Source organism: Larimichthys crocea, chromosome XXIV, assembly GCF_000972845.2.
Source record: "Larimichthys crocea isolate SSNF chromosome XXIV, L_crocea_2.0, whole genome shotgun sequence".
In the NCBI taxonomy this organism is placed as follows: Eukaryota; Metazoa; Chordata; class Actinopteri; family Sciaenidae; genus Larimichthys; species Larimichthys crocea.
Genome location: NC_040034.1, coordinates 8,791,172 through 8,816,082, shown reverse-complemented (window position 1 = coordinate 8,816,082; position 24,911 = coordinate 8,791,172). Strand labels below are relative to the sequence as shown.

The window sequence follows — 24,911 nt, the reverse complement described above, 5'->3', positions numbered from 1 at the left end:
ACAGCTTATTCAAGTGTTGGACCATAATTCAAATTCATTGTCTCCACACAAAGCTGAGAGGCTGAGAGATCATCACAGCCAACGCAAAGCAGACAAGGTCGCTGCAGCCAAACTAAGTGAATTGAAAGATAGAGCCCTGTTACATGAACAGATCACGATCTGATGTGAGAAAGACGTCATTCAGTGAGCGATTAACGTTAAGTGAGAGACGAGGACTAATGTGACATTGTTGAGGAAGAGACAGTGCATGGACTAATTTAAAATGGACTTTGTACTTTGTACATAAAGGTATGTCTTTTGCATAATGCGTGTGGGAGTGGTTGTTGTTGTTGAGTCTATTCATGCACCAATAAATACACTCCACACTGGAACTTTATATATTGCAAAATGCAAACCCTTCATTGTATATTGTTATTTTTCAACTATCTAGATAAAAACTTATTTTAACCTCAAGTTTAAAGGTCACTGCTGTGTGGCAGCAAACCTGATTGATCAAAAAAGAGCCGGTAGACTGGAAAGGAACAGTTTCTATGTTGTATTTTCGCAGCGAAGCGTCCTTCGTCAAGCAGCTTAAAGAGAAAGAGACACACAAAACAAGTCTGGCAGGCTGAAAAAAAAAAAGACGGGCATACACATACAAAAGTATGCATTTTATAACATCCTGTCTGAGACTCAGTAGCTGAACAACAGTAACGTCACGACACATTTCAGTGATCATCACGCTCCCTTTTTATTAAGCTGATGATTACAGTGGAAAGGAGCACGGCCAGCTCTGACATCTCAGCACTTCAGGAGTCTTTCCTTGTCTTGCTGCATTCATTACAGACTTGGGCAATAAAGAACACTAAACCAGAACTGTCACACAGCTCTACTGTAATGTTCGTATTATCCACAGGGATAAAAAGGCCGACCATCTTGAACAACAAGGAGCTACAACAGTTTATTTGAAGCAAAATTTGTGCAAAATATTTCAAATGTATACCTTTATTAAGGTAATGTCAATAAACATATACATACAGTATTTATAGTAAAAACTGTATTTACATATCACATTAGAAGAGGCATGAATTATATTACATTGAAGAAATGTTCTACTTTTTATCATTAGAAGAACAGGACAGCCTGAATTCCATAAATACATACAGAAGACAGACTGACACTTGGCAAATTGTTCTTTTCTCTGTTGTAAACTTGTCATATTTTTTTTATTTTTTGTGAGCAAGTCTAAGTCTAAATCTGCAAGTCAAGTCTGCACTGATGCATTTCACTGACACAACTGATTAAAGTGCTGATTCAAAGGCATTTTTAACTAATCCTTTCTGGTGAATGTCAGCAGAGGACGTGGCGAAATGCACCTTACTCACACTGTCGCATGACAAACAATTTCTATTTGTCTGATTCTGGTAAACAACTTTGATGTCACTGCTCCAGGCGTGGTCTTAAATGTAGAAGTAGTTCTCAGTTACTTCTCCGCTCTCCACCATTTCACTCAGCTGTTTATTTATCGATTCCTGCAGCGATCCCAGAGAGAGTTCTAACATTGGGCTGGCCTCTAGACTCGGGGAACCTTGGATCTCCAGGAGAACATCAGAGGGCTCTGCGTCCACTAACTGCTCCCCGTCGCTGAGGCTCAGTCTGTATGCGCCTTCTGTCTCTGCGATGGCCGTTTCCTTAGCAACCGTTTCCGAGGCAACCTCCTCAGCGGGTGTGTCCTGCACTGCCGCGTCGTCCCGTCCTTCGGAAGCCTTGAGCGCGGCCAATCTGTCAATCTCGTGAACGAGTTCCTCGTTGTTGTCTTTCCACTGACGATACTTTGAAGCTGTCAGATCAGAGTCCTCTAAGATCTTGTTGATCTGCAGCAGCTCTGCCTCTTTGGCCTGTCGAGTAAAAAGGCTTTCAGTAAACATGCAGAACTACTCAAACATGAAACTGTTTAAGGTCAAAATTCAGTCAAAAGCAACTCAAGAACTGATTGAATCATTATTACAGCTACAGTGATTTCTACCTGGGCAACTATTAATTACTGAAGCAGAGTGAAGGTGATTGACCTGGCTTGAGTTTGGACAGGGAGGAGTAACCTGAGAACCTGAGCAATGTGCTAGATGACTTCTCTGCTCACCTTAAGGGTGCTCTGGAGAGCCCGCAGCGTGTGCGCCTTCTCATTGATGACAGGGTTCTTGTTGCGTCGAATGAACGATTTCCTGAAGTGGTCATGCGTAAACGGCTGTTCATGGCCGATCAGGGAAACTCCTCCTTCCTTTATGTTGTTTAACATCATGCCCATCTCGTCCACTGGCCCTCCTTGTCACAGGGACAAAGACACAGACAGGGAGGCAACGTGAGAGCAAATAAGGATTGAGAGAGTTTGAATTGAGTGTAGAAGATAGAAGCTGGATTTGGTTCAACATCACACACCATCCACTTGTTCACAGTCGATTGGGCAAATTAACCGCAGGGTAAAAGTCAAGAAAACATGCCACGGTGAAGAAAGAGAAAGAAAGGAGTTGAGACAGAGTTAGAGTTACACAGTGCATACCTGTTCCTTTGCTGCCCCCTGATGTAGGACTCGATAATGGCGCTGTCTTAGCCTTGGGGCGAGGCAGAGTGTTGGACTGCACTTTCTGAGGCACATAATGACACAAAACATCTGAGTCTACTACAAATGGTGTGTGTGTATGTTTGTGTGTCACTGTTTGTGTGTGTGTGTGTGTGTGTGTGTGTATTTATGCATTTGTAAACCTCTAACTGTGCTGACCTTGTTTCTTCTGCGGGGTGAAGGTGATCTCTCGCTTTCTGATTCAGTCTCACTGTAACATTCTGTTAACAAATAAACACAGCTTGTTAAATGAACGATATTACCACAACACATTACATCATAGTATATTTAAAACATGTATGTTTTAAACAACAGGTATGCATGTAAAACTGTCTGGCATGTTTGACTTTTTGGATCATTTTTAACTAGCTGGCAGGACTAGATAAAAATTGTATAACATACTGCAGGTGACCATAGCAACAATTACTATGTTTCACCCTACATTACCGTTTTGTGAAACTATTGCTATTGATTAATTAAAAAAAAGAAGATATTGGTCTCTTTAGATGACTTTGGTTTCTCAACATAAACATTATTAAACATAATCGAGAAAACAAAGCAATCCTTTCTTCATCTTCATCATGCATTGTTGCATTGATGGTCGTTTCCTGAATAAAAAATGTAATTTGAACTGTCAAAAGTCAGTTCTATTAATGAAACACAAAATCACAAGTTAAGTAAAATATATTATGTGTGCAACAAAGTTATTGCAAGACATTCTGGATGAGTGAGACAACTAAATTCATAGTTTGTTTAGTTATTAGGAGTAAAAATATACGGTAAGTTAAAATATAAATCAAATGTTTTCCCACCTTCTTCCTTATCTGGGCCTTTGTAGAACTTCTTGTGCTTCTGTATGGCTGTAATCAGACAGTTAATCCACCTGGAGAGAGAAAAATTATAAAATAGACAAATAAAACACAATTTATGTTTTAGTAATGTTTAAGATTAGGCTATAAGAGCTTTAAATTTCAACAGAAGTGATCGATAATCAAATAGCACAAAGGATCATGAAAGCCAACTGTAGGGGGCAGTGTAGACCACCACCTGTTAGATTATCAACACCTCTAATGTGCACAGTGTTGAATGAATGAATAAAGACATTAGATTTTGTAGCTGAGGCTTTAGAATGGATCCCACTCACTTGCTCATGTCACTGACGTTTTCAGCAGCAAAGAAGAAGTTCTGAAATCGCACGTGGCACATTTTAAACACGCTTTTGGGGAGAGAGAAAAGAGAGAGAGAGGGAGGCACAAACATGAGTTAAGCTCAGGCCACATGAAACTCACTACAGAGATATTAAAACACATAAATAATGCAGACACGTGCACACATAAAAGTCAGTAGAGATGGGATTTAAAGACACGACGCCTGCTTTTTCATCAACAATTCATTTTGAAAATAGATTATTTTGTTTCCTGCTTCATGTATGTATGTTGCATAAAGCCGAGACAGACGATCCTTTGTGCACAGGGACAATGAGATTTCTGTTTCAAACTACCCAGTTCCATCTATTAAAATCTGGTTTCTTCTCTTTCATAATATCGACTAAACACAAATTCTCACATATTCCCAGATAAAGCTTGCTAATGATACAAACAGCCTGCAAATAGTTCATCCTTACTATTTTCTCTTGTGCTCTCCAGCGCTCTCTATGCAGTAGCTGGATATATTGACAAACCCCTCTGCCTTCTCGTCCTGCAGGAAAAACAAACACAGGACATACAGTTCAATAAAGTTATAGTAAGACTGACTTGAAGAAAAAAAGCACATTCAAAGGAGGACTCAAACAAAATGCAGTGAAATACAAGAACAATACTGAAATCATCTTTGAAGCAGGTATTTCAATAGGACTACGTCATTCGTCTGGTTCTGAAGAGATTAAATATTCTATAACATATAGTTTTATTCCCACCTGTTGGCTGGTGTACCAATAGAGGGAAGGACCTTTGAGGATGAACCAGAAGCGCTGCCACTTCTGGGCGAGGAAGACATTGCTCTCCTTTCTCTTCTTCCACAGCCAGCCGTCGCAGTCGGGTCGACCCAGCTCACGGCAGGACACACGACGCCTACTCATAGCCGTTGACATTCCTGGGAGGACGAAACAGTGGGAAGAAGAAAAGGGCAAGAAAAGCAAAGATATCAGCAAACAGTGGCACGAGGATGTGCTATTTGATGCTCATCTTTGGACAAAAAGATAAACACTACTGTCTTTATCTTGAGTTGCCCTGAACCTCTATTACGTGGTTTTCAAACCTAAGCAACCTGGTTTTGGTATTGACTCATAAAAATGAAGCTTTGACTAGCTTTTCAGTGTATAGAGAGTATTTAGCTTATATTATATACAGTATTAAAGCATAAACTCTTACCTTTTGTAGAGCTCTTCTCTCTTCTCTCCTTATTCCCCTGAAAAGAGTTTTTCCATGTTTAAAATATTGTCTAACTCAAGTGTAGCTTGAACAACATCAACAGGGTGTGGTTTAGCATGTCTGGTAGTAAATGTTTGCATGTCTATTGTTATTTTCTCACCGTGTGTCCCACCATTTCAGGACAGGAACTTATGCTGGCTCTGTCCTGGTTGACTCTCTGAGGTGAAGGGCTTCGGAATGAATCAAATATCAGGGGAGAAGGACTTCTGGGAGATGGTGACCGGTCTCGTCTCAGTCTTGGAGACAGTCTTGAACTCTCCAAACTTTCGAACTCCCCTGAAAAACACACATAAACGTCAGTGAACAGTGTACATAGTGAAATTACAACTGCAAAACAATGTGTTGACAGTCAAGTGACGGTAAATCCATTACACTAACAATTACTCTGTCTGATTTTCCATTAAGAGAGAATTTGATGATTAGATGTCATCTCATTCGTGCGAGGTCACAGTGTGAAATCCTTTTAACGTCACTGAGAAATGAAAACCAACATTTTCACTTAAACAATCCTCAAAGTCCAAGAAGAGAATTAGGCACAAAATCTGAGGCTTAAAACGCTGATCTTATTTCAATATATATCTTCTTATTATAGCAATATATCTACTTCAAATAGCTTCTTTACATTATTTTGCATTTTTTTCCAAGTCGTAGTTCTTCTTCTAAAATATAGACCTTGTCACCTTTGAAGAAAAACATCTTGCCAAAGCTGGGAATTCCCTTTGTGTTTTCTTACCTGATGCTGACAGCAGCCCCGGCTGGTTTTGATATGTCCCCTCTATCTCCTTGTCCAAGGCCAACTCTGATTCCTCCTGTCCCATAGGCTGCTGCTGTACCTCTGGCCCGTGAACGGCTCTCCTGGAATCGAAAACAAAACAGATCACAACACCAGTTAAAAATAATTCACTCATGAGGCATCAGGTGCTTCAGAGGCAGTACACATAATTCCTATGAACTGCCCTGAGAAGACAAACCAAACACAGGCGGAATTAAGATAAAAAGCTTAAAAGGACATATCTAAAGCCAGAGTTTGGAAGGAGAGGGTGAGGCGTGAAAGAGTGGTTTGGTTGCAGTCTGCAACTTCACTGCAAGGTGCTATTAAATCCTATACACTGGACCTTTAATATTCTGACAAAAATATGAAATGAAATATGATTCTACACCATTAGTCTAAACTTTCTACTTGTTTTTTCCCTTATACTGGAATTGTAGTGTATCAGAAAGTGACAGGATTATTTACAACCTTAATGCACCACCCCCGCCTACTCCCTCCATTTGTTTGAGTATGCCTGCGCTCCGTCAGCTCTCACTGCCCGTTTATGCCTCCCATCACTCCCCCCCTGTCTCGTCTAGTCATCATCCTCCTCATCTCTTACTATCCTTTCATTTCCAGTCAATCGTGGGATGTGAGGGTGCGTAGAGGAATTTATGGCATTTGCATTTGTGGCCCCGTTGCAAAAAAATCCAACTGGTCCTGGCAGATTAATGAGGTCAAAGGGGTTGGTGGGAGGTTGAGCTTTGCTATTGAGCAAATCCTTGGTAGTTAAGTAAACCAAACTTACATCCATTCTGCTCTGATTGGAAGTTCTTACACTTGTAAACAGACTCCAGTTCAAGTTCCTACAGATCAGCTATGTTTTTTTATTGGTCAAACAGGAAATTAAAACACATACTTTTCATACTTCATTTTTAAGGCAGAAAATATTTGAGATGAGAGACTAGAGGGAATTGTCTACAACTTTCATTTTGCGTGTATCGTGTTTTACAATAAAAGCTACCCTGTGGACTTGTTATAAACACCAAAACTGTTTATACCAAACCAGTTTTGTAAGTATCCTTGAGGCCTTTCAGACATTTCAAACCTTTCCTCCCTCATAAAACAGAACATTGGCACATTACTGCCACCTGTTCAAATCAAATGGCAGTACTGTGTCACCCATATGTGCACAAAATAAACTGAACATTGTCCTATACAGCTACTAGCAGTCATAAATTCCTTTCATCGTTTTAAAATATGGTACATCAGTGTATTTTGGTAGTATAAATCATTTATGCTAATTTAGCATAAATGGTAATTTAAGAGGAGCTCCTAATTTCAAATTGATTAGTAGATAATTAAAATTGTATATGTGTAGTAATAACTTTTGCATTTTGGGGTTTCTTTTAATGGCTATACAAATTATTGCAAATATTATTTTGCTGTTGTCTATGAAAGGGCGCTCTGGACATCCAGCAATTCTTTCACCATTTTGATATATTATAGTTTAGAGTAAAATTTACCTAATGCACCCAGAGATTTAAAAAGACGTGACTACAGTTAGAGAGAAACTTATCTCATGCTCTCACCTAAAAGACAAGGACCGCACAGAAGCCGCTACCCTCTCAAATACGGAGAGCCTCTTCCCCTCGTCCTCGTCCCTTTCCTCTTCCTTGTCTGACTTCTCTTCTTTCTCCTCGTCCTCCTGAAAAGAAATCAGCAGAAATACAAGCATGTGAGCGTGCACACTGAACTCTGTGTTGGTGTGTATTTAGGGGTTGGCGGAGGGGTAAAGAGGCCGATGTCATGTGGATCGTAATGGCAGCCTTCTCCTCAGGTTGCTTCCGTGGCTTCGGAAATAAGACAGCAACAGAGACGAACACACCACATAGACACACCGTCTGTGGGACTCTTGCTAAAAACAGGGTTGACACACACAGCTGATTCATATCCCTTTATGTGTGTTTCCTCACCCTACGGCGAATCTGAGATTATCATGGTAAAGGTCACAAGAGGCTGTGAAATGCACAGAGTGTGTGTGATTGTCTCAGATGCAATGTAAAATTCAGTGTGTAGTTCAAAGACAAACAACAGTCGGCTTAGTGACTACTGAGAGTGCGTTATGGAAACGGATCCCAAGTGATGTTAAACGGAAAGCGAAGGGAGGATTGTCATGAAGGAGAAAGTTCAGCTTCCCCTGACATAAAACTGTGTCAACAGTCGATTGTTGATGTGTTGATGATGAGTTGATGTTTTACCCCAAGATGCAATTATCCTAAACTGAGTAGTACAATAATGTAGAACAATAATGGCTCGGGGTTTCTTCTAATGACTATGACAAAAGATTAGACAATTTCTACTCAAGCCCACAAGCTGCTGAGGGAAAATATGAAGCAATGAGAAGAATCTAAATTTGTGTAAAAGTCCCTGTATGGGTCTGTCATGAGTAATTTGATATACTGGTAAACAGTGATGATGTGCACAGTTCTTTCTCAATGTTCTGTCAAAATGTGGTTGGTGGAGGAGATACTGTGTGTGACACACGGACTGATAAATATTAAGATATTATAAAAGTGTTAGATGGAGCAAAGTGAAAATTATGCTGGTCTTAAAGGGAGAGGTGATTAAAGTCAAAGCTGAACAAACTTTGAGATAATTTGTTTAAAACTAAATACATTTTTTGCATGACAAAATGGAAAGTATTGATCTTCTTGTGAGCAAACCAATCTGCATGTTAGGCGTGCATTTTGATCATCATCCTGTGGGTTGTACAACTAAACAAAATGTTCTGAGTACATAAAAAAGGTAATAGAGTATTCAAATGTTCAAATTGTGCTACTTCAAGAAGTTGATAGAGCTGATGGAGTGATGGAGGAAGTCGAGGAAGACTTTAACGATCCCTGACCTGTGCGGATGAGACCTGGATTGGGTGTCTGCGTCGCACCGCCCCAGGAATCTTCTTCAAGACCAGAGTGACTCCGTTGGGATTCTCCCGGAGCTTCTTCACAAGGTTAGCTTTGCTCCAGCCCACCTGATGCAGACAAATAGATGATTATCCAGGCCACTTTGCAGGGAATATACAGAGACTAATAAATACTAATAAAAAGCCTAAGACTGTGAGGACCACATGTATAAAGCAGGCTTGTATATAACACTTACCACTATCTGGTCATTGACTTGAATCACCTCATCACCAGCCAAGATCTTCACAAAGACGTCACTGGAAGGCTGCAAAAGGAGAGACAAACAAATCACACAGGAACTCATAGTAAAGCAAACACAGGTAAATATTGATCTTTGTTTTTACTTTTTAGGAAAAAAATACGCTCTTATCTACTGTGACTTGGAAGCAGGTACAGATTCAGTGCTTTAGTCCTGTACTTAACTTCTTAACATATCATAGCTATAACATATCATCTTCTATATATATATATATAGTTGATAAACAAGATTTCAATATGAAAAAACAGACTCCTACATACAGAAATATATATATTTCTGTATGTAGGAGTCTGTTTTTTTTGTCATGACGTCTTGTTCATCAAATCTGTTACATGCAGTATATGACCGCCATTCTGACATATATTAATTTTTGTCATACCTTATCAACAGATTTAAATAAATCAAAAAGTACAACTAGAAGCATTAAAATGAATGGTATGGTAAAATCTGACAGTAGTTATATCATCTTGCTGTATCATGATATCACCCACCCGTAATGTCCTGAGGAAAACCCAGAGATCTACTGAAATGGGATGAAAACTTATATAATAATAAATAATAACTTTGTGGAAAGATTACAGTAATAGTACTTTTATTTTTATGATTACTGTACAGTATATGGATGCTTTCTCAGTACACAGATCAGATCGTAGTTGTATAGTGATTTAACTGAAGCAGCAGAGGAGTCGAGGGTACTTTGCTGTTGACATCATGGAAAAATGACATATTCGACTTTCTGTCCCAGAGGAGAGCTACCCTCGCACTTACTTTACAAGCCCTCCTTACTCTGGCTGATAAACACTCCTCCATCCCTCCATCGCTTCTGGGTTTTCTTTACAAGCCCTCTGATCCAGCTGATCTTTTCTCAGAAAATATCTGCTCTTTTTCCATGGGATGATTTTATTTTCCCAGAGAAGACAAATCAATTAAAGCTAAAGTTAATAAAATACTGAGGCAATACACCACTTTTACTGGAATAAATGCTACGTACTAGATTTCCACTTGGTTCTATCAAGTTTAATTATCAGTTACTGGGGTGAGACAATGAAATTTTTCAGGTGTAACTATTCTGATCATCTGTTTGACACATATAGCTTATAAAAAAGGTTGGTTGTTTTTTTGTTATATGCAGTTTGCAGCAGCCGGCAGCACACAGACTCTGATTGGTTTTGGATTTCAAAACAGTGACGCAAAGAAAGATAAATTGGTTTTGGATTTCAAAACAGTGACGCAAAGAAAGATAAGCCAACAGCTTAAAATAAAGTGTCACACAAAAATACTTCCAAGGGGATTTCTGCATGGCCTTGAGCTCATGCTTCTATGATGAATACATTTCAAAATAAAGGTTTAATTCTGTTGATTGTGCACCGCAGACTTTTTAATCAAAAGACTATATACTGATTCTCCTGCTACTGAAAACAATCACTGAATTAAATTGTTTTGTTACAGAGACAGTTGTATTTTATTTGAAAAGGAAAATAAAAGGAAATCTGATAACATCGCTTCTTTATTTTTGGCCCATCCATTTCCTTCTAGATGAGACACTCAGACAGTGCAAATGCAATATCTGTGTTTAGCAGATCAAACCCTACTAAAAGGAGAAGCGTAAACAAGTGTTATCTCTTGCAGGAATATGTGACAGGCCTGAGCCGCAGAGTCACAGCTTGTTACCTGTTACACTCTGACAAGACAGCTCACTTTTTTTTTTTTTTAACAAGACACAGCCGCCTACGAAATGAAAAGCTCTAAGGCATTTCAGATGTCTCTTCATGGGGCTGTTGCAAAAAGACAAACTGTAATTGAAGTTAACCTTTTGGCCCGGTGTTCAAGAGGAGGACTGAGTCATGTTGCTCTTCAGAGGATTGGTTAAGAGCACTGACATTGCAGCAATGGTTAACTCTGTGTGGCTTGTGAGTCTACAGCGAAAGCAAGGGAGTAAATGAGTGAGTCTGACCTCAGCTGCAGTTCCGGTCACGTAGTGGTTACTGGAGCCTGTGGATGTTATCTCAATCCCCTAAGAGAGAGTGAGAGAAACAGAATGTTGTATACCTTGAAACGTCAATTTTGCACACCGCTGAGTCAAAATTATTCACCATAATGGACTCATAAACACTGCTGTATCTTGTAACTGTCGTCACTGTTGGACACTGTGGAGAAACTGATGTCTGTCTTAGGATGTATTGATGGTTCAGCCTGCAATTACATGTCAGCCTGCCTTGATTGATTGTTTTAAGTCAGATTGGGACATGGGGAGAATAAACTAATCACACCCCAGAAAGCCTAGATCACATAGTCAATACTAGCATATGACAACATGAATGGATTTGAACTGTGAACTGAAAAAAGCGGAGGCTAAGACAATAATTTCCATCCAACACTCATAAATACAGCATACTGTACTGACTAAAGATAAGCCACGAGTGGAGGTTGGTGTATAAACAGATAATGTCTATAGTGAAACAATATAAAATATGTCTTCATAGGAGTAGTTGAGTCTCTGTAACAGATTGTACGGACTAGACCTGCTCTATACGGACGGCGTATAGACTGTATAGAGGTGTGTTAACATAAAGCTGCCCATATTTACCGTGCCATTGTGCTCACAAAAATACCAATTTCTCCGTAATGTTATTTGAAAGTGTAACCATGGTAATAATGGTATGATATGACATGCTGTTTAATAATAATCTGCATTGCGTTGACTGCAGTTCCCAGAAATTACTTCATGACCACATAATGTATTTAAAAATCACCTTTCTTTTTTCTCTCAAGCCCAAACAAAATCGTCGTGAAAAAATATAATAAGCATCACTTCCTGTGCTTTAAACTAGGACATTTACCAGAAATTGATAAAGATGACAGCTGAGCTGAGTCAATAGTTTGCGTAAAAATTAGGTTTTAAAATGATTTTATACTTCTTCTTTGTGTCCAGAATAAATAGAAATTCCAGTGAAATGGAAGAAGAAAAAAAAACTACCTTTCACTTTTAGATTCACATTAATTTTATCAATTGAGTGTGCGTCATGTTTTGTGCTCTCTGTGTCTATGCGTTATAATTCTTCCTGCCTCTCACTTCCCTTTTTTTTTTTACCCTCAGTTCCCATTACTTTCAATCATTTTGAAGGCAGACCTCGTTATTGGTGATGTGCTCCAATAAATTTCTCATTTTGTAGCTAGTTGTTGAGCACATTTGTAAAAATGATCCTTTTCTGCTGCAGAAACGTTGTGAAGAATTAGGCCACCACCAATAGTCTAGCTAAAACTCACACACCTACAGCCACCCATGCATTTCCTGACCCAAATACAAACTAAATGTATGCTTGTCTATGGCATCAGAGGTGAAAGTTGAGCTAGAAAATGTGCAAATATGCTTTTAGACAACACACTGGAGAAGTACTGGAGTGAGCGAGTGAGCAAAAGGAAATGGAACCACTATTATCATCCAACATGAGAGATGTTTCTTAATTAGCTGAGTACACAAAGGGAACGGAAATTGGACAAATGCACTGAATAAAATTGCTCTGTAGAAATAAGTAAAAAGGGACACTAGATGACAGGCAAGGAAGGAAGGAAGGAAGCTATAATTGATGAACTCAATGTACCAGCTGAATGATAACGCCTTAGGAGAAGAGGCAGGAACAGAGAGTTGTCTATATATAACTACAGGTGAGAGAAGAATAAAAAGAATAGTACAGGAAGAACCTTGAGTCAGATAAAAGAAGAGATGAGTGGACCCAAATGATGATGGAAAACTCCAGGCAAGGCTGAAGGCGGAAAATGAATACTGAAAATGACAGAGAGAGAGAGAAAGAGAGAAAGAGAGAATAAAAGAAAATAAGACGAGGTATAAAAGTTGATTGGCAGGAAACTAGTGAAGTGATAAAACGGTGAGAGAATTTTTAAATTGATGGTAATAATGATGAGACGTTGAGATCCTGCACGGACGAACAGATGATGAACAGAAAAAAAACTCTTCAAAAAGAGCCTAAAAATAGTCAAATAGAGCTGCCCAGTCACTGAATGACACTAAGTCTTTCATATAACGCCTATTGGAAGATTTTGCATCAGCAACCAGTGGCCCTCAGTTAATTTAATTTTTCTTTAAGAAATACTTACAGGAATAGTATCAGAATTGTACACAGTAAATGGAGACAATCAGTGTGAACCAACGATTCATTATTAATTTCATAATTATTTCCCAATAAATGATAACTGATAATTTAGTTTACAAAATATCAGCAAAAGGTTATAAAATATTTCAAAAAAATCTGGAAATCCTGCTTCCAAGTGAAAGCTAGGGCCTAAACAACTGAAATAATATCAAGTGCATTGAAGTGATAGAAATACTAATAAATCTTTCTGTTGTTTGAGACCTTCAAGGACAACTGAAGGGCCACAGATTGTAGTGTCAGGGACAAAAAAGATTTGGTACAGTTACTGCAAAAACATCTGTGTTTACTAACGACGAAATGTCACGAGTTATTAAGAGCAAAAGGTCCTTACCAGCTGATCTCCAGGTGACACAGGCACCAAGTCGACACTCTCGAGCTGAGCAGTGTGGCTAAGAAGTTCCTCGGGGCTGGAGTTCAGGATCTCATCACACACTGACACCAACTGACGGCACTAGGATGAAACCAACCACGATTTATTATCAAGAATATCTGATTCATACTCCAAAACAAAAAAAAAAAAAAAAAGGAAATGCAACTGAAATGACTTAATTATACTTAGAAAGTAGCAATATAGAAAAAATATAGGCTGGCAGACTCACTACAGAGATGATGTCCTTCTCCTTTTCAGAGACAGTGGAATCCTGCTGAATGAAACAACACAACATGATTTCCAGCTTAACATTTTTTACAAAGCAGACTACCAAAACGACATCACAACAGCCTGTAATGCTGATATTGATTTGTGGAAATGGGACAATCTGACTCAAAACTTGAGTGGCCTATTTCCTCTTCACAGTATGAGTCAGGGGGGTGAAAAAAAAACAGAGGCAAGAAAGGTTTCACTCCAGACCTTTACTGCTACTGTATTTCACTGGCTTTTATCATGAAGAAAAGACATAAAACATAAAATGTGGTATAAAATGTGCAGTGGAGCAAGTGGGAAATTGTTTTAACAGTGTGTAATGTCCACTTAACCCAGGAGGTTACATTATTTACACAAAGCCCCCATAAGCATACAGTATGCTATATGTGTACACACACACTCAGTGGTTAGTGCCACAGTCGCAGTACTGGAACTAAACTGCCTAATCTTCAGTGAGGAGGAAGGTGTTGATAATGATCCATTATCCATGATACAGGCATTACTATGAGTAGGAGGCTTTGAATGAGGTTACACAGCATACAATATTTACTGAATCGATGTATGCTACATATCATTATTGTCGAAGCTAGTCTGCAATGCCCGATGGTGCACTGAGTTACATAAAGGATTGTAAAGGGAAACTAATCCCTGTGAAATGTAACAAGGGATCAGCAGTGGACATGGTTGGATTTCGCTGCTAATTAAAGGCTGTGACACAAGGCTGCAGGGAGGGGTACAACTGGGAGAGGCTGCTGTCATGATCGCTGGTCACTTCAATTTGTCTGCTTGGTGTTTGTTTGTTGTGTGTTGCTATTCCCCGTGGGCATTTGAGTGTGGATACTTAAAGAGACTCAGAACCACATTGATTTCCATCACAACAAACCACTAAAGGTTGTGTATAAACACCCAAAGACGTTCGGATCTTTATCCTGATCCCTACTCGAGCAAAGTGGCCTTTGCGTGCTGGAGTGACTAATGTTAAGCCACTTAGCTATCCAGCTTCATTTAGGAAAAATCATTCAATTGAGGTCAGATATCTAAAACAGAACATCAACAAGCAACGTGGCTTAAAAATACAGAAAGGGCCGAGGCTCTAGCCTTTGTCAGAGCTGGCTGCTAACGTTACCAACAACATATTATTAGTGCAAACAGACCTTGGTGAATGCATCTGAAAATAGGTTGAGGATTACTTTAAGCCACTAAAAGGAGTTTGGACCACAAGATAACACCACAGGAAACTTAAGGCACTCATATGAACAAGTTTTAAAGCAAGACTGGAGTCCACAGACATGCTCCGTGAGGCTTCACTGAGTCGCAGTGGTGAAGCGAAGATATTTCGCAGGTATAATGATCACTGTGTGTCAGCATAACAGTTGCTAATTAAATATAATTTTTTGGGCCTTTTATGATAGTACAGCTGAAGATAGACAGGAAGCAGGGGGCAGAGAGAGGAGGAGTGACACGCAGTAAATGGCCGTCCGATGTGGGATTCGAACCGGTGCCAGGTGCAGCAAGGACTATAGCCTCCACACATGGGGCGGCCACTTAACCCACGACGCTACCGACCGCCCCAACATTGGTTAATTAGCACTAAACACAAAGTGTTGCCGCCCCTTTTCATCACTTCCATTAATACGGTAACACATCCTGTATCTCACCACTTCTTTTTGAGATAAGGTAAAGGTAGGTAAAAAAGGTAAAAAATGCAGCAACATCCGAAACCTCTGATCTCTGTTGTATTCGGAGTGACGTCACTGAAAGCTTTACCACAACACAGCAGCCTGTGTTTTTTTTCATTTATACCTGCTAAAACAGGAAACGGACACATTCGTGTGTCTGAGGTGGGCAACGGGTTCACTTCTGCTCTGAAACTAATGCAACATCATGTGCATCGTGTGGTGGGAAAACAATGATGAAAGTGCACAAACCCACTGTTCTCACTCCTGGTTCCTCAGTGATTACTAGACACAAAGAGACACTGTATCCTAATGCCATGTACAACCACAAATATAAGCACATATAATCGCTTAGTTGAATAAGCTATTAGTAAAGAGTGTTTAAAAAACATCAAAGTATAGAAGAAAAACACTGTATTGTTCATTCACTATATATATATATATATATATATATATATATATATATATTCACAATATACTTGCTACAACATTCCCACCATTTTACTTGAACACACACGTGAATATGAAGCATATGATTCTTATGTAACATGTGAGACATTTAGTCCCTAATGGCCTCTAGCATGTGCCCGCTACACTCCACACAGCCTTTTCTCTTATAATAAATAAAATATTTTACTTGGGAAAAAAAACTGCTACCAATGTTAATGTTTTGCAACACCAGATTTAGAAACCGCACACATCAAACAATACAGGTACTGTAGTGACAAACCACTTTCAGTTCTCTGTCAAAGATCCAAATAAGATTGTAGGTGTGGCACACAAATATGCCACTCGTAAAATCAATTCCCACAGTGTCATCCGGAAAAAAAACAATAATTTCATTGTATTTCATGGACCGTTTTGCTCCAGAGCACAACAGACATTCAGAACTGACCTTCTATTCAACATCATTGTAGTTACAGTAGTTATAGCTCTGCCCCAATTCTAATGTAGACCATCAATACATTGTAGACAATTTCATGTACTGTAGAATGAGCTGCACTAAGATTTGAGATATCATAATAGAATCTGAGAAAAAAGAAATAGAAATCTTTCAGTATTGTCATAAAAATGTAAAAGTATTACATTTCTTTGACTTCTTCACTGTGAAGTAACTACTAATGTGTTGTGTTGTGTTGTGTTGTGTTGTGTTGTGTTGTGTTGTGTTGTGCTGTGGCTCGATCAGGTGGTGAGCTAACTTTACAGCAGCATTCTGTGCCTGAAAGCTGTTCTCTCAATAGTTGTCTAGGAAACAAAGGCAAGCTATTATGTGGGAGTAACATTCTTTAAAAAAGCGGACAACAAGAACAAACACAGGCGTGCATGGACACACAAAATGACTGAAACTAACACACAAAGATGCAGTGACACATGAACGTACCAGACTGTTGATTGCACACATACAGATTTCAGCCTTGTCCTTTCTGTTGTACATAAATACAATGTATTAAAGCCTTAAGAATTGTCAAGTCAAGTCAAGTTCTGTATGTTTACACACTTGGACTTTATCAAGTAAAGATATCTTCAGGTCACAGACTTGCTATAAAAAGACTGGGAGAAATCTCTATGTCAGATCTCTTTTACACCTGCTCCTCAACATTCCACCCAAATCTACTACTTCCTTTTCTACTTCCCGTCTTCCCTTGTGCTCTCTCTTTTAGCACCATAATAAGGAGTTATAGCATTCAACCCCCTTATTATTTCCTTCATCCTGAGCAGAGAAATATTAAACATTTTAGTAATGTTAATTTCTATTATAATATCTTTCAGGTCAAAGAAAAAAGAAAAGAAAGAAACAATTATAAATTTGCCTCAGTAGTTTTCTGTGTTAATGTTCAAAGTTTAACACTTTAAAAAATCACTATATTTTCAGGTGGTTCTTATATCAAAGAATCAAAGTCTTTTTTTAGAATCAGCATTAAACTCACATACCTTAATTTATGCTAAGAAATTCATTTTTTCTCTCACATCCAAGTTTGCCAAGCCTTTTTTTCCCTCCCTATGTAGCTCTCCTGGACTCTCTGCTTGCAGCTCTGCAGACGTGACAACTCCAGTGTGGGATCCCAACAACACCAGCTGACTACTGACCTTGATTACCCTCAGGGTGCGAGGAGAAACACTCAAACACACAAACGCAGGCAAACAGGATAAAACGGCCCTTTCTTTGGTGTGAAGGATGTGGTGTAGCCTCCGTGCAAGCATTTCTCCAGAAAAAGACGACATAATGAAGAATGGCTTCCTCACAGCACGTCAGAAACGTCACTCGGGGGCAATTAATTACCCTTGATTAGCTAGGAGCAAATCTTAAGAAGCCATGATCATGCTAGTGTGATAATGTGAATGAGAAACACTGCTTATGTGGACGCTATAGTACAGGAACACACACATGAGCGTATGAGATGTAATGTGACTGTTACCACGAGTGTGTGTATCATCATATTCTTCTACTAAGCCTGCGTCTGCAGGTTTATAATGCTATGATGACAGATCAAACCTGAACATACGCACATGACTTTTCTCATTTTCTCCTGTCTGTTGAACAGGTGTGAGTGTTTCCCAGCTGCCCAGAACTGACCTTTAAGCTCACCTGCAAAGTCAGGTACCGTGCAGATTCCATAGATATGAAATCACATTACTTTTTTAATTCAATTGGTTACCGTGTGGTAACTTTAAACAGGTTTTACTTCAACGATTGACCAGCCAGTTTGGCAAGCGAGCTGATCAAAAACTAATTCATATGACTGAACTCACTGAGCAACACCTGCCTTCAGAAACACACACACGTGCACGAAGTTCAAAAACAGGAATTGGGCAAACAATGGCCAGACATTACCCGGTGATGATCAACCTCTGAGAGGCACAGGCGACAAAGCAGTTAAGGTTTTAAACTCACTTATCACTCACTCAGTGCCATTCCTCTGTGGGAGCTGACAGTAAATGAAAACAACAGCCGACAGGCCCAAATGTGATTCACCTCACTGTGGCGAAAACATCCTATCAGTATCAGCAAGCTCAATAACATTGAAATACATACTTCCTTCCTTCCCCCTTCTGGTCCAGTATAATGTCACTGTTACTGTACACCGCAACTCTCATTTCTTAAATGAAAGTCCTCTAGGCTTGTTCTAACTTTAGCTAAATGTGTATAAATACACTTAGTGATGTATATAAGTGCAGGTGCAAATCACCTTGTGGAGAATTATCCATTTAAAGAGATGTGAACCGTAGCCTACCTGTCGTGCTGGGCAGGTGTCCAGAGCTGGCTATAGGAGGGTTATATATAAACTCCTCTAAATACTGACTCTCCTCTTTCACCCACAGCTTCTCTGCACTCCGTCTCCGTCCCTCTCTCTAATTATCTCTTATCTCTTATTCTGTCGCTATCTCTGAATCTTCCCTTTTGTCTTCTCCTCCGTCAGGCTAATGTCATTACAGCGTCCTTTCAGTCTCTCTCTCTCTCTCTGCTGGTTGCTCTCTGCTGTTCATTCAGCGACATGCACTCCCCCAGGAGTCAAAAGTTATGAAACAGTCACAGTGCAATCCCTCTCACAGTCTCCTCCTCCTTTCTTTTGCCTTCCTCTTTGCTTCCCTTCCTCCCTCCCGCCCTCTCTCCCCTAGGCACTACAACATATCCAGGCCTGTCCCTTCTACCACCTGTGAACACTTTTCTGCCACTTCACATTCATCCAGTAATATACATTCCTTCTCTTCCTAATTTTTTCTCTCCAGATATTTCATACTATCATTATAGAGTCAACAAAAACAAAACCCAGCCCTCTTCTCTGGCAATCCCCTCTCAACTTCTCAAGCTTCTTCAAGGTAAAACCGCCTCCAAATATGCCAGGAATGTAAAGATAAAGAATGCCGTTCTCAAGCTAAGCTGAGGAGTGTGTGTTTGTGCTTCTGTTTTTTCCCTCTGTATTTTAGGGTTTGACCACACAACAGGTTGTAGTTCCTCTATGGAAGTTTTGTGTGCTTGACATTACCACTAGAAACATGGTTTACTCATGTTTGAGTTCCTCTTAAGATAAAACACCTCATGTTTTCATGAACACAGGACGTGTCCATTCAGTCATGTCAAACGACAGATTTATGTAAAAATGGACCAACCTTGTGGACAATGTCTCTCAGCTCTCTGCAATAGTTGAATATGTTCTTAGAGGTGGTGCATCCACTGAGCTGGGCAAACTGACACCTGAAAAGACAAAGATTATATTTATATAATCATACATTGTGTTCACTTGCGTTAAGTCTTTTAAGTCTCTATCCAGACTTGAAAGACTTAACGCAAGTGAACACAATGATTTCCCACTAATTAAAACAATTAAAAGGAAGAAAAACAAATTAAGGATCTTCGAAAGTCACATAAACAAAAGAAAGTGGTGAACTTTTAAGGAACAGGTATCAGCTTTCCTAACAAGGGAAAATATATATAACAAATATAAACAGCACATACACCAAAACATTCCCATATAAAGGTGACACCTATAACTTTTTATATAAACCTTAAAGCACCAAAAACTACAGCCACAACTGTTTTTTTATGAGACACAGAACATTTTCGAAAATGGCTGCAGAATAAAATAGCATTTCGAGTACTGTATATGTAACAGTTTGATAACTCCCTCTTTACAAACCTGTTGAGCAAAGAGAAGAGTCCTTTGGCAGAGGTGATGAGCTCCACTACAAGCTGCAGAATGCCAACAGGCAGCTTGTCGGTGCTGTAGCCGTCGTAGCTGTTGAGGCGCCAGCGGCCCTGAATGCCCATTTGGAGAGTGTGGGAAACAGCACGCATCTTCTCTGTCAGACCGCGTAGGTTCTCACCACCTATACCGTAGGTCTGGAGAGCACACACACATATTAAAGCTCTATTCCACTCTTGAAATACACCCCCGCTCTTATACATAATCAGTCTGTGAAGATGCATTACTTCCTACTCTTCCTACCTACTCTATGGTCCCTCGACACTTCACAGAATGCACCTGGAGAAGGGACTGTGGTTTCAGATATATTTCAAATACTGTGAATGTAACATCCCTGGTTTTATTATTACTGCAGACCTATATCGTAACTCTTTTCTATCCACTTCTGAATAAAAGTCATAAAATGCCCAAAACACTTCACAGAACGTGATTTCAACATAACTGTGGGTTGCGCAAGCGGGTTGAGAAAGCAATCATGATAGTGACTGAAATGTATATTGAATTAAGAGCAAGAGCAGAGAGAAAAGTGAGTAAAAGCTGTGCTTGATGCCCTGCGTTCTGGTCTACTGCTGGTGGAAAAATGATATGAAGAAGATATACTTAATTAATCCCTCAATGGGGAAATTCTTTTTTCACTCTATTTTTTTATTTTACATGCATTTTAACCCAGACACACATGCAGTACAACGGCATAGACATGCAAATGTGGAGTGATGGGCAGCCAGCCAGACCAGCGCCCAGTGAGCAGTTGGGGGGGGGGTCGGTGCCTTGCTCAAGTCCACCTCCCATATTTTTGGTTGTAGTCCATGTGGGACTTGAACCTCCATGTGAGACTTGAACCGGCCACCCTCCGGTTCCCAAGCCAAATCCCTATGGACTGAGCTACTGCCGCCCCCTAAATATGACAATGCAAATAAAATCCTATACTGCATTATGATGCAGTGATGTTTTTGGAAAATCTACTGTGAAACTTAATAAAGAAGATATAGTAATACCTGTTTTTGGCAAATGCAGCAAATATCTGATAAATCGAGGTAGTAAAATAAATTTTTAAAAAATTTATCCTAATTGATTTGCAACACCACCCCTACACAGTAGGACATAAATACCACAACAATGCTTGTAGCATATCATGTCATCATGAACAGCCCTGCAACGCATCATGTTCAGTTTTGGGGGATTTAGAGAGGTGTTGATTCAACCTCATGATTATTTTGGAGGCTGCAGTTTTCTCACAATGCTTTAATATTTTGTCCACCTCATTTATATTGACTGAATATCGCCTCAGCCAAAGCTATCGCGTGAGACAGTAGCTAGGGATAAATAATAAATAGAACTATTCCTCAGAGAACAAGACAGAGCTCCTCTCTCTCTCTGTGCCTGTCATCACTGTTTCCGAACGAGCAGTGTGAGACGTGACTCTTCACAACCACTGCAGAAGGAGCAGGTTATTGTCGTGACCCACTCATCAGTGGTCAAGAGATTTGGTCCTGTTGGGCTTTGTTGTTGAACATCAACCAGCCGGGAACAATCCTTCAGCAACAAGTGGCCATGCATTTTTCATGGCCTTGTTAATGTTATAGTTGTTAATTATGTAACCAGATACTTGAATGTGTTTGGTCTGTACCATGTGAGCATCTGATGTTTTTTTATTTTTATGAATGAGCTCAGTGTTAGCACTTCACAGATCATCAAGGGAAGAGAAGCAAACACACACATACACACACTGCACGGTACAAAATGAGTCTGTATGTCTGTGTATGGGTTCTAATTTGCCTTGTGTTTAACAGTTTCACACAGGCGCTCTCTTTCACAACATGGAGACTTAATTAACAGACTCATTCAGACGTTGTGTTGAACGCCTAATGACTATTTCAATCAGTACTGTGTCCACAACAAGCAGTTTAAGCAGCCTGAGCTTTTGGCCTCGTGTTCACAGACTGTTACACCACCAGAGCTGGAACATTGCCTGGTACCGTCCTACTCAATTAGTTCTTACAATGAAACCAAGGCCATTCTGGAAAACACACAAACACCCCCACACACACCAACACGACTATTTAGGACTCCTAAAACTCCCTCCTAAAATTGGACAGAGAGGAAAATTAATTAGGAGGCAGAAAAAATTGGGTAGAGAATTTTTTTTTTGTATTTTTAGTCGACTACAAACTTTCTCCGAGATTTGCATGTTAAGTATCAGGAGCAAGCTTTTGTATTCTAAATCTGCTTCACTTGCAGTTGAAGCACGACTAGGCCTTTGACGTCAGCTATGAAAATAAAGTAACTATTTTACTATGATATGCCTGACTGGGGGATTTTTTGATTTTTGGGGAGGGCAGAGTGAAGCAATAAAGTCAAACTTGGTACATGTTGCTCAAGGCTCTGAGTTCACTTAAGTGAAACAAATATTGTATAGCAATAAGAGCAGTTGTGTATTTTGGCTGGATTTGTCAAAAAGCTGCTGGTTTCATTGTGCAAACAAGAGCAGAGGTCTAAAAAGAGTGTGATGGTGGAAAAAAAATACACCTCTGTGCTCTAATATCAGAACATACATGACACCACAGGAAGGATTGCTCAGTAAATATCCAGAGCACAGCTCGTCCACACACAGCACACAGCCATGGATACACAGACCACTGCTATGGACACAGAATGTACACAAACACGTGTGATTCCACCTTCCTGCCTCACCAGAGAGCAGAGTTTCTCCACGGCCTCCAGTACTAGCTCCTGGTGTCCAATCCTATGCACTCCCAACTTATCCAGGTCACGAGAGGTCAACTGGAGCAGATCCACACCCGACAAATGCCACTCAGTAACTGAGTACTGTTGCAGGGGGACATCCAGACCTGGCAACAGGACACAAAAACACATACACTTAGGATTTAAGCACATGTAGTGTACAAGTATCAATGGAAGCCTCACATAGTCAGAAAGTCACAGGCAGGCAGAGACATGCAGAGGGAGAACGGACTAAGAGAAGTAGAGGATCAAAAGGCTGCAGGGTGAAGTATGAAGCATGAAAAAAACACACACTACACGCTGAGCGATTCGTTTTGAAAAACGAGTCATTTCTTATTAATGTGCAAAATAGTTCATAAAGCGTATGATGATATTATCATATGAATGTCATGTATCTGTGCACACAAGACAAAATTAATGCAAATGGATGTAATACGTTATGTGTTATTACATGTTATATCCAGGTGTTATAACTTTCTTACTTTGACCTACTACATTATAAAATGTCTCTTTGCACAGTACTAATACATTCCACATTACTCGAGTAAAAGTATTGGCAACAAAACATACTTGAAATATCAAAAGTTATTGTATTATTATTATATTATTATTATTATGCATTATTTGTAAGTGGTACTACTAATGTTTTAGTTTGTTTGTTTTTTTAGTGTTTTCAGTTGTGCTAATGTTTTAGTTGGTCCAAGGGGAAGTAATCCTAACTAGATTAAGTGCGGTTGCATAATCTGGATAATCACAATGTTTATTGTTTTTACGCACATGTTGTGGTCAAATATGCATATTAACGATGTACTGGTTAAAAAAAGAACAATATTTCCATTTGATATATGTAAAGTAAGAGTCTACAGTAGGAATTGAAATAGTCAAATACAACACAAACTACTTGTGTTAAGCAAATATCAGTGTTAATGATTAGTTAGCACCTGCTCTGTAGGCCGATATTCTAGTACTTGTGTTTTGCCCTATAAAAACAGCTTTAGTCCATCCAGCGCAGTCAGCTGTTTACTCCAAGAGTAGAAACCAGACAGCCATGTTCACGGTTTCTCCTGAGACTACCTGAGTTGTTGACACTTATCAGAACAAGACTGTTGCGGCTTCTCTCTCCGCACAGGCCACTTCCTCATTCCACCTCCACCTTTCACTTCCAAGAGGATTTGTGCGGCGCTTCTATTTCTGACTCCCCCAGTCCGAGCCAAAGTACCTGTGAGGCGATCGAGGAGTGAGAAGGAGGCGGAGGGGGCCCGAGAAAAAAAAAAAGAAGCGCAATATGTTCCTCACCTTGAAGCCACTCGCTGACTCTCTCCTCGCTCCAAGACGTGATAGGCTCCATGCTCGGAGTCCTGGTGCGCTCGCTGCTTCACTTTCAAGCCGTCCTGGCTGACTTCTACCTCTCCGCTCTGTTGGAAGACGGAAAAGTTGATCCTGATTTGGAGTCGGACGATGACGAATGGCACTCCTTCCCACAGGTACAGGTAAGAGTGGCCCTGCTGTCAGCCAATAGTGCGGAACTGTCAGGCTCGACCAGGAGCAAAGACCCCTCCCTCCTTCAACCCCCCGCGCCCCCACCCACCCTTCCTTACCTGAAGGAATAGTGTGTGTGTGTGTGTGTGTATGTGTGAAAAGGTGCTGCAGCTTTAATGCTTTATAACTTCCCTCATAGTTTCGTGCGCAATCACGTCATCCGCGCCAAAAAGGCGCAGGGCCGACGTGGTATTACACAGCAACATGTGGAGGCAAGGGGTGGACAGAATAACAGTAACACCTGCACACCATAACAGTGCAGTAATAAAAATATGCAGCTAAACCAATATGATCCCATACACAAAAATGCTCCTGCAGTTTCCCCTACAGTTCATGAACTGTCACAAGACTTAGAGGGATAAGTGACTTGTTCTCTGTCTAGATCTAATCCTCTTTTCCAAGCTCTCTCACTGCTCTCTTAGGAATTCTCCAGAA

General features: G+C 39.9%; 1 protein-coding gene across 2 annotated transcripts; it reads right to left on the bottom strand.

The window, feature by feature from the left end:
• Positions 1-705: 705 nt before the first annotated feature.
• Positions 706-24,529, bottom strand: cnksr1 (connector enhancer of kinase suppressor of Ras 1). Of its 2 annotated transcripts, none has more exons than XM_027275194.1 (21): positions 24,234-24,529; positions 22,887-23,044; positions 20,130-20,332; positions 19,603-19,687; positions 13,773-13,817; positions 13,505-13,624; positions 10,956-11,015; positions 8,939-9,007; positions 8,685-8,810; positions 7,369-7,484; positions 5,759-5,880; positions 5,126-5,301; positions 4,966-5,002; positions 4,512-4,687; positions 4,221-4,294; positions 3,741-3,812; positions 3,409-3,479; positions 2,756-2,817; positions 2,537-2,621; positions 2,120-2,301; positions 706-1,877 (listed from the first exon to the last, which is right to left on the bottom strand). In XM_027275194.1, exons 1-21 carry the CDS (start codon positions 24,283-24,285, stop codon positions 1,440-1,442), a joined length of 2,529 nt encoding a protein of 842 aa, XP_027130995.1. In that variant the 5' UTR covers positions 24,286-24,529; the 3' UTR covers positions 706-1,439. The 2 variants fall into 2 exon arrangements, with proteins under 2 accessions (XP_027130995.1, XP_027130994.1); XM_027275193.1 differs by having other exon boundaries at positions 7,369-7,487; positions 24,234-24,528.
• Between the last annotated feature and the right edge of the window lie 382 nt (positions 24,530-24,911).

Coding starts and splice junctions, on each gene's coding strand:
- cnksr1 (XM_027275193.1), bottom strand. CDS start 24,285: ATGGAGCCTATCACGTCTTGGAGCGAGGAGAGAGTCAGCGAGTGGCTT. Junction 11,016..13,504: donor TGTCACCTGGAGATCAGCTG/GTAAGGACCTTT, acceptor ACTCTCTCTTAG/GGGATTGAGATAACATCCAC. Junction 1,878..2,119: donor CTCTCCAGAGCACCCTTAAG/GTGAGCAGAGAA, acceptor TTTACTCGACAG/GCCAAAGAGGCAGAGCTGCT.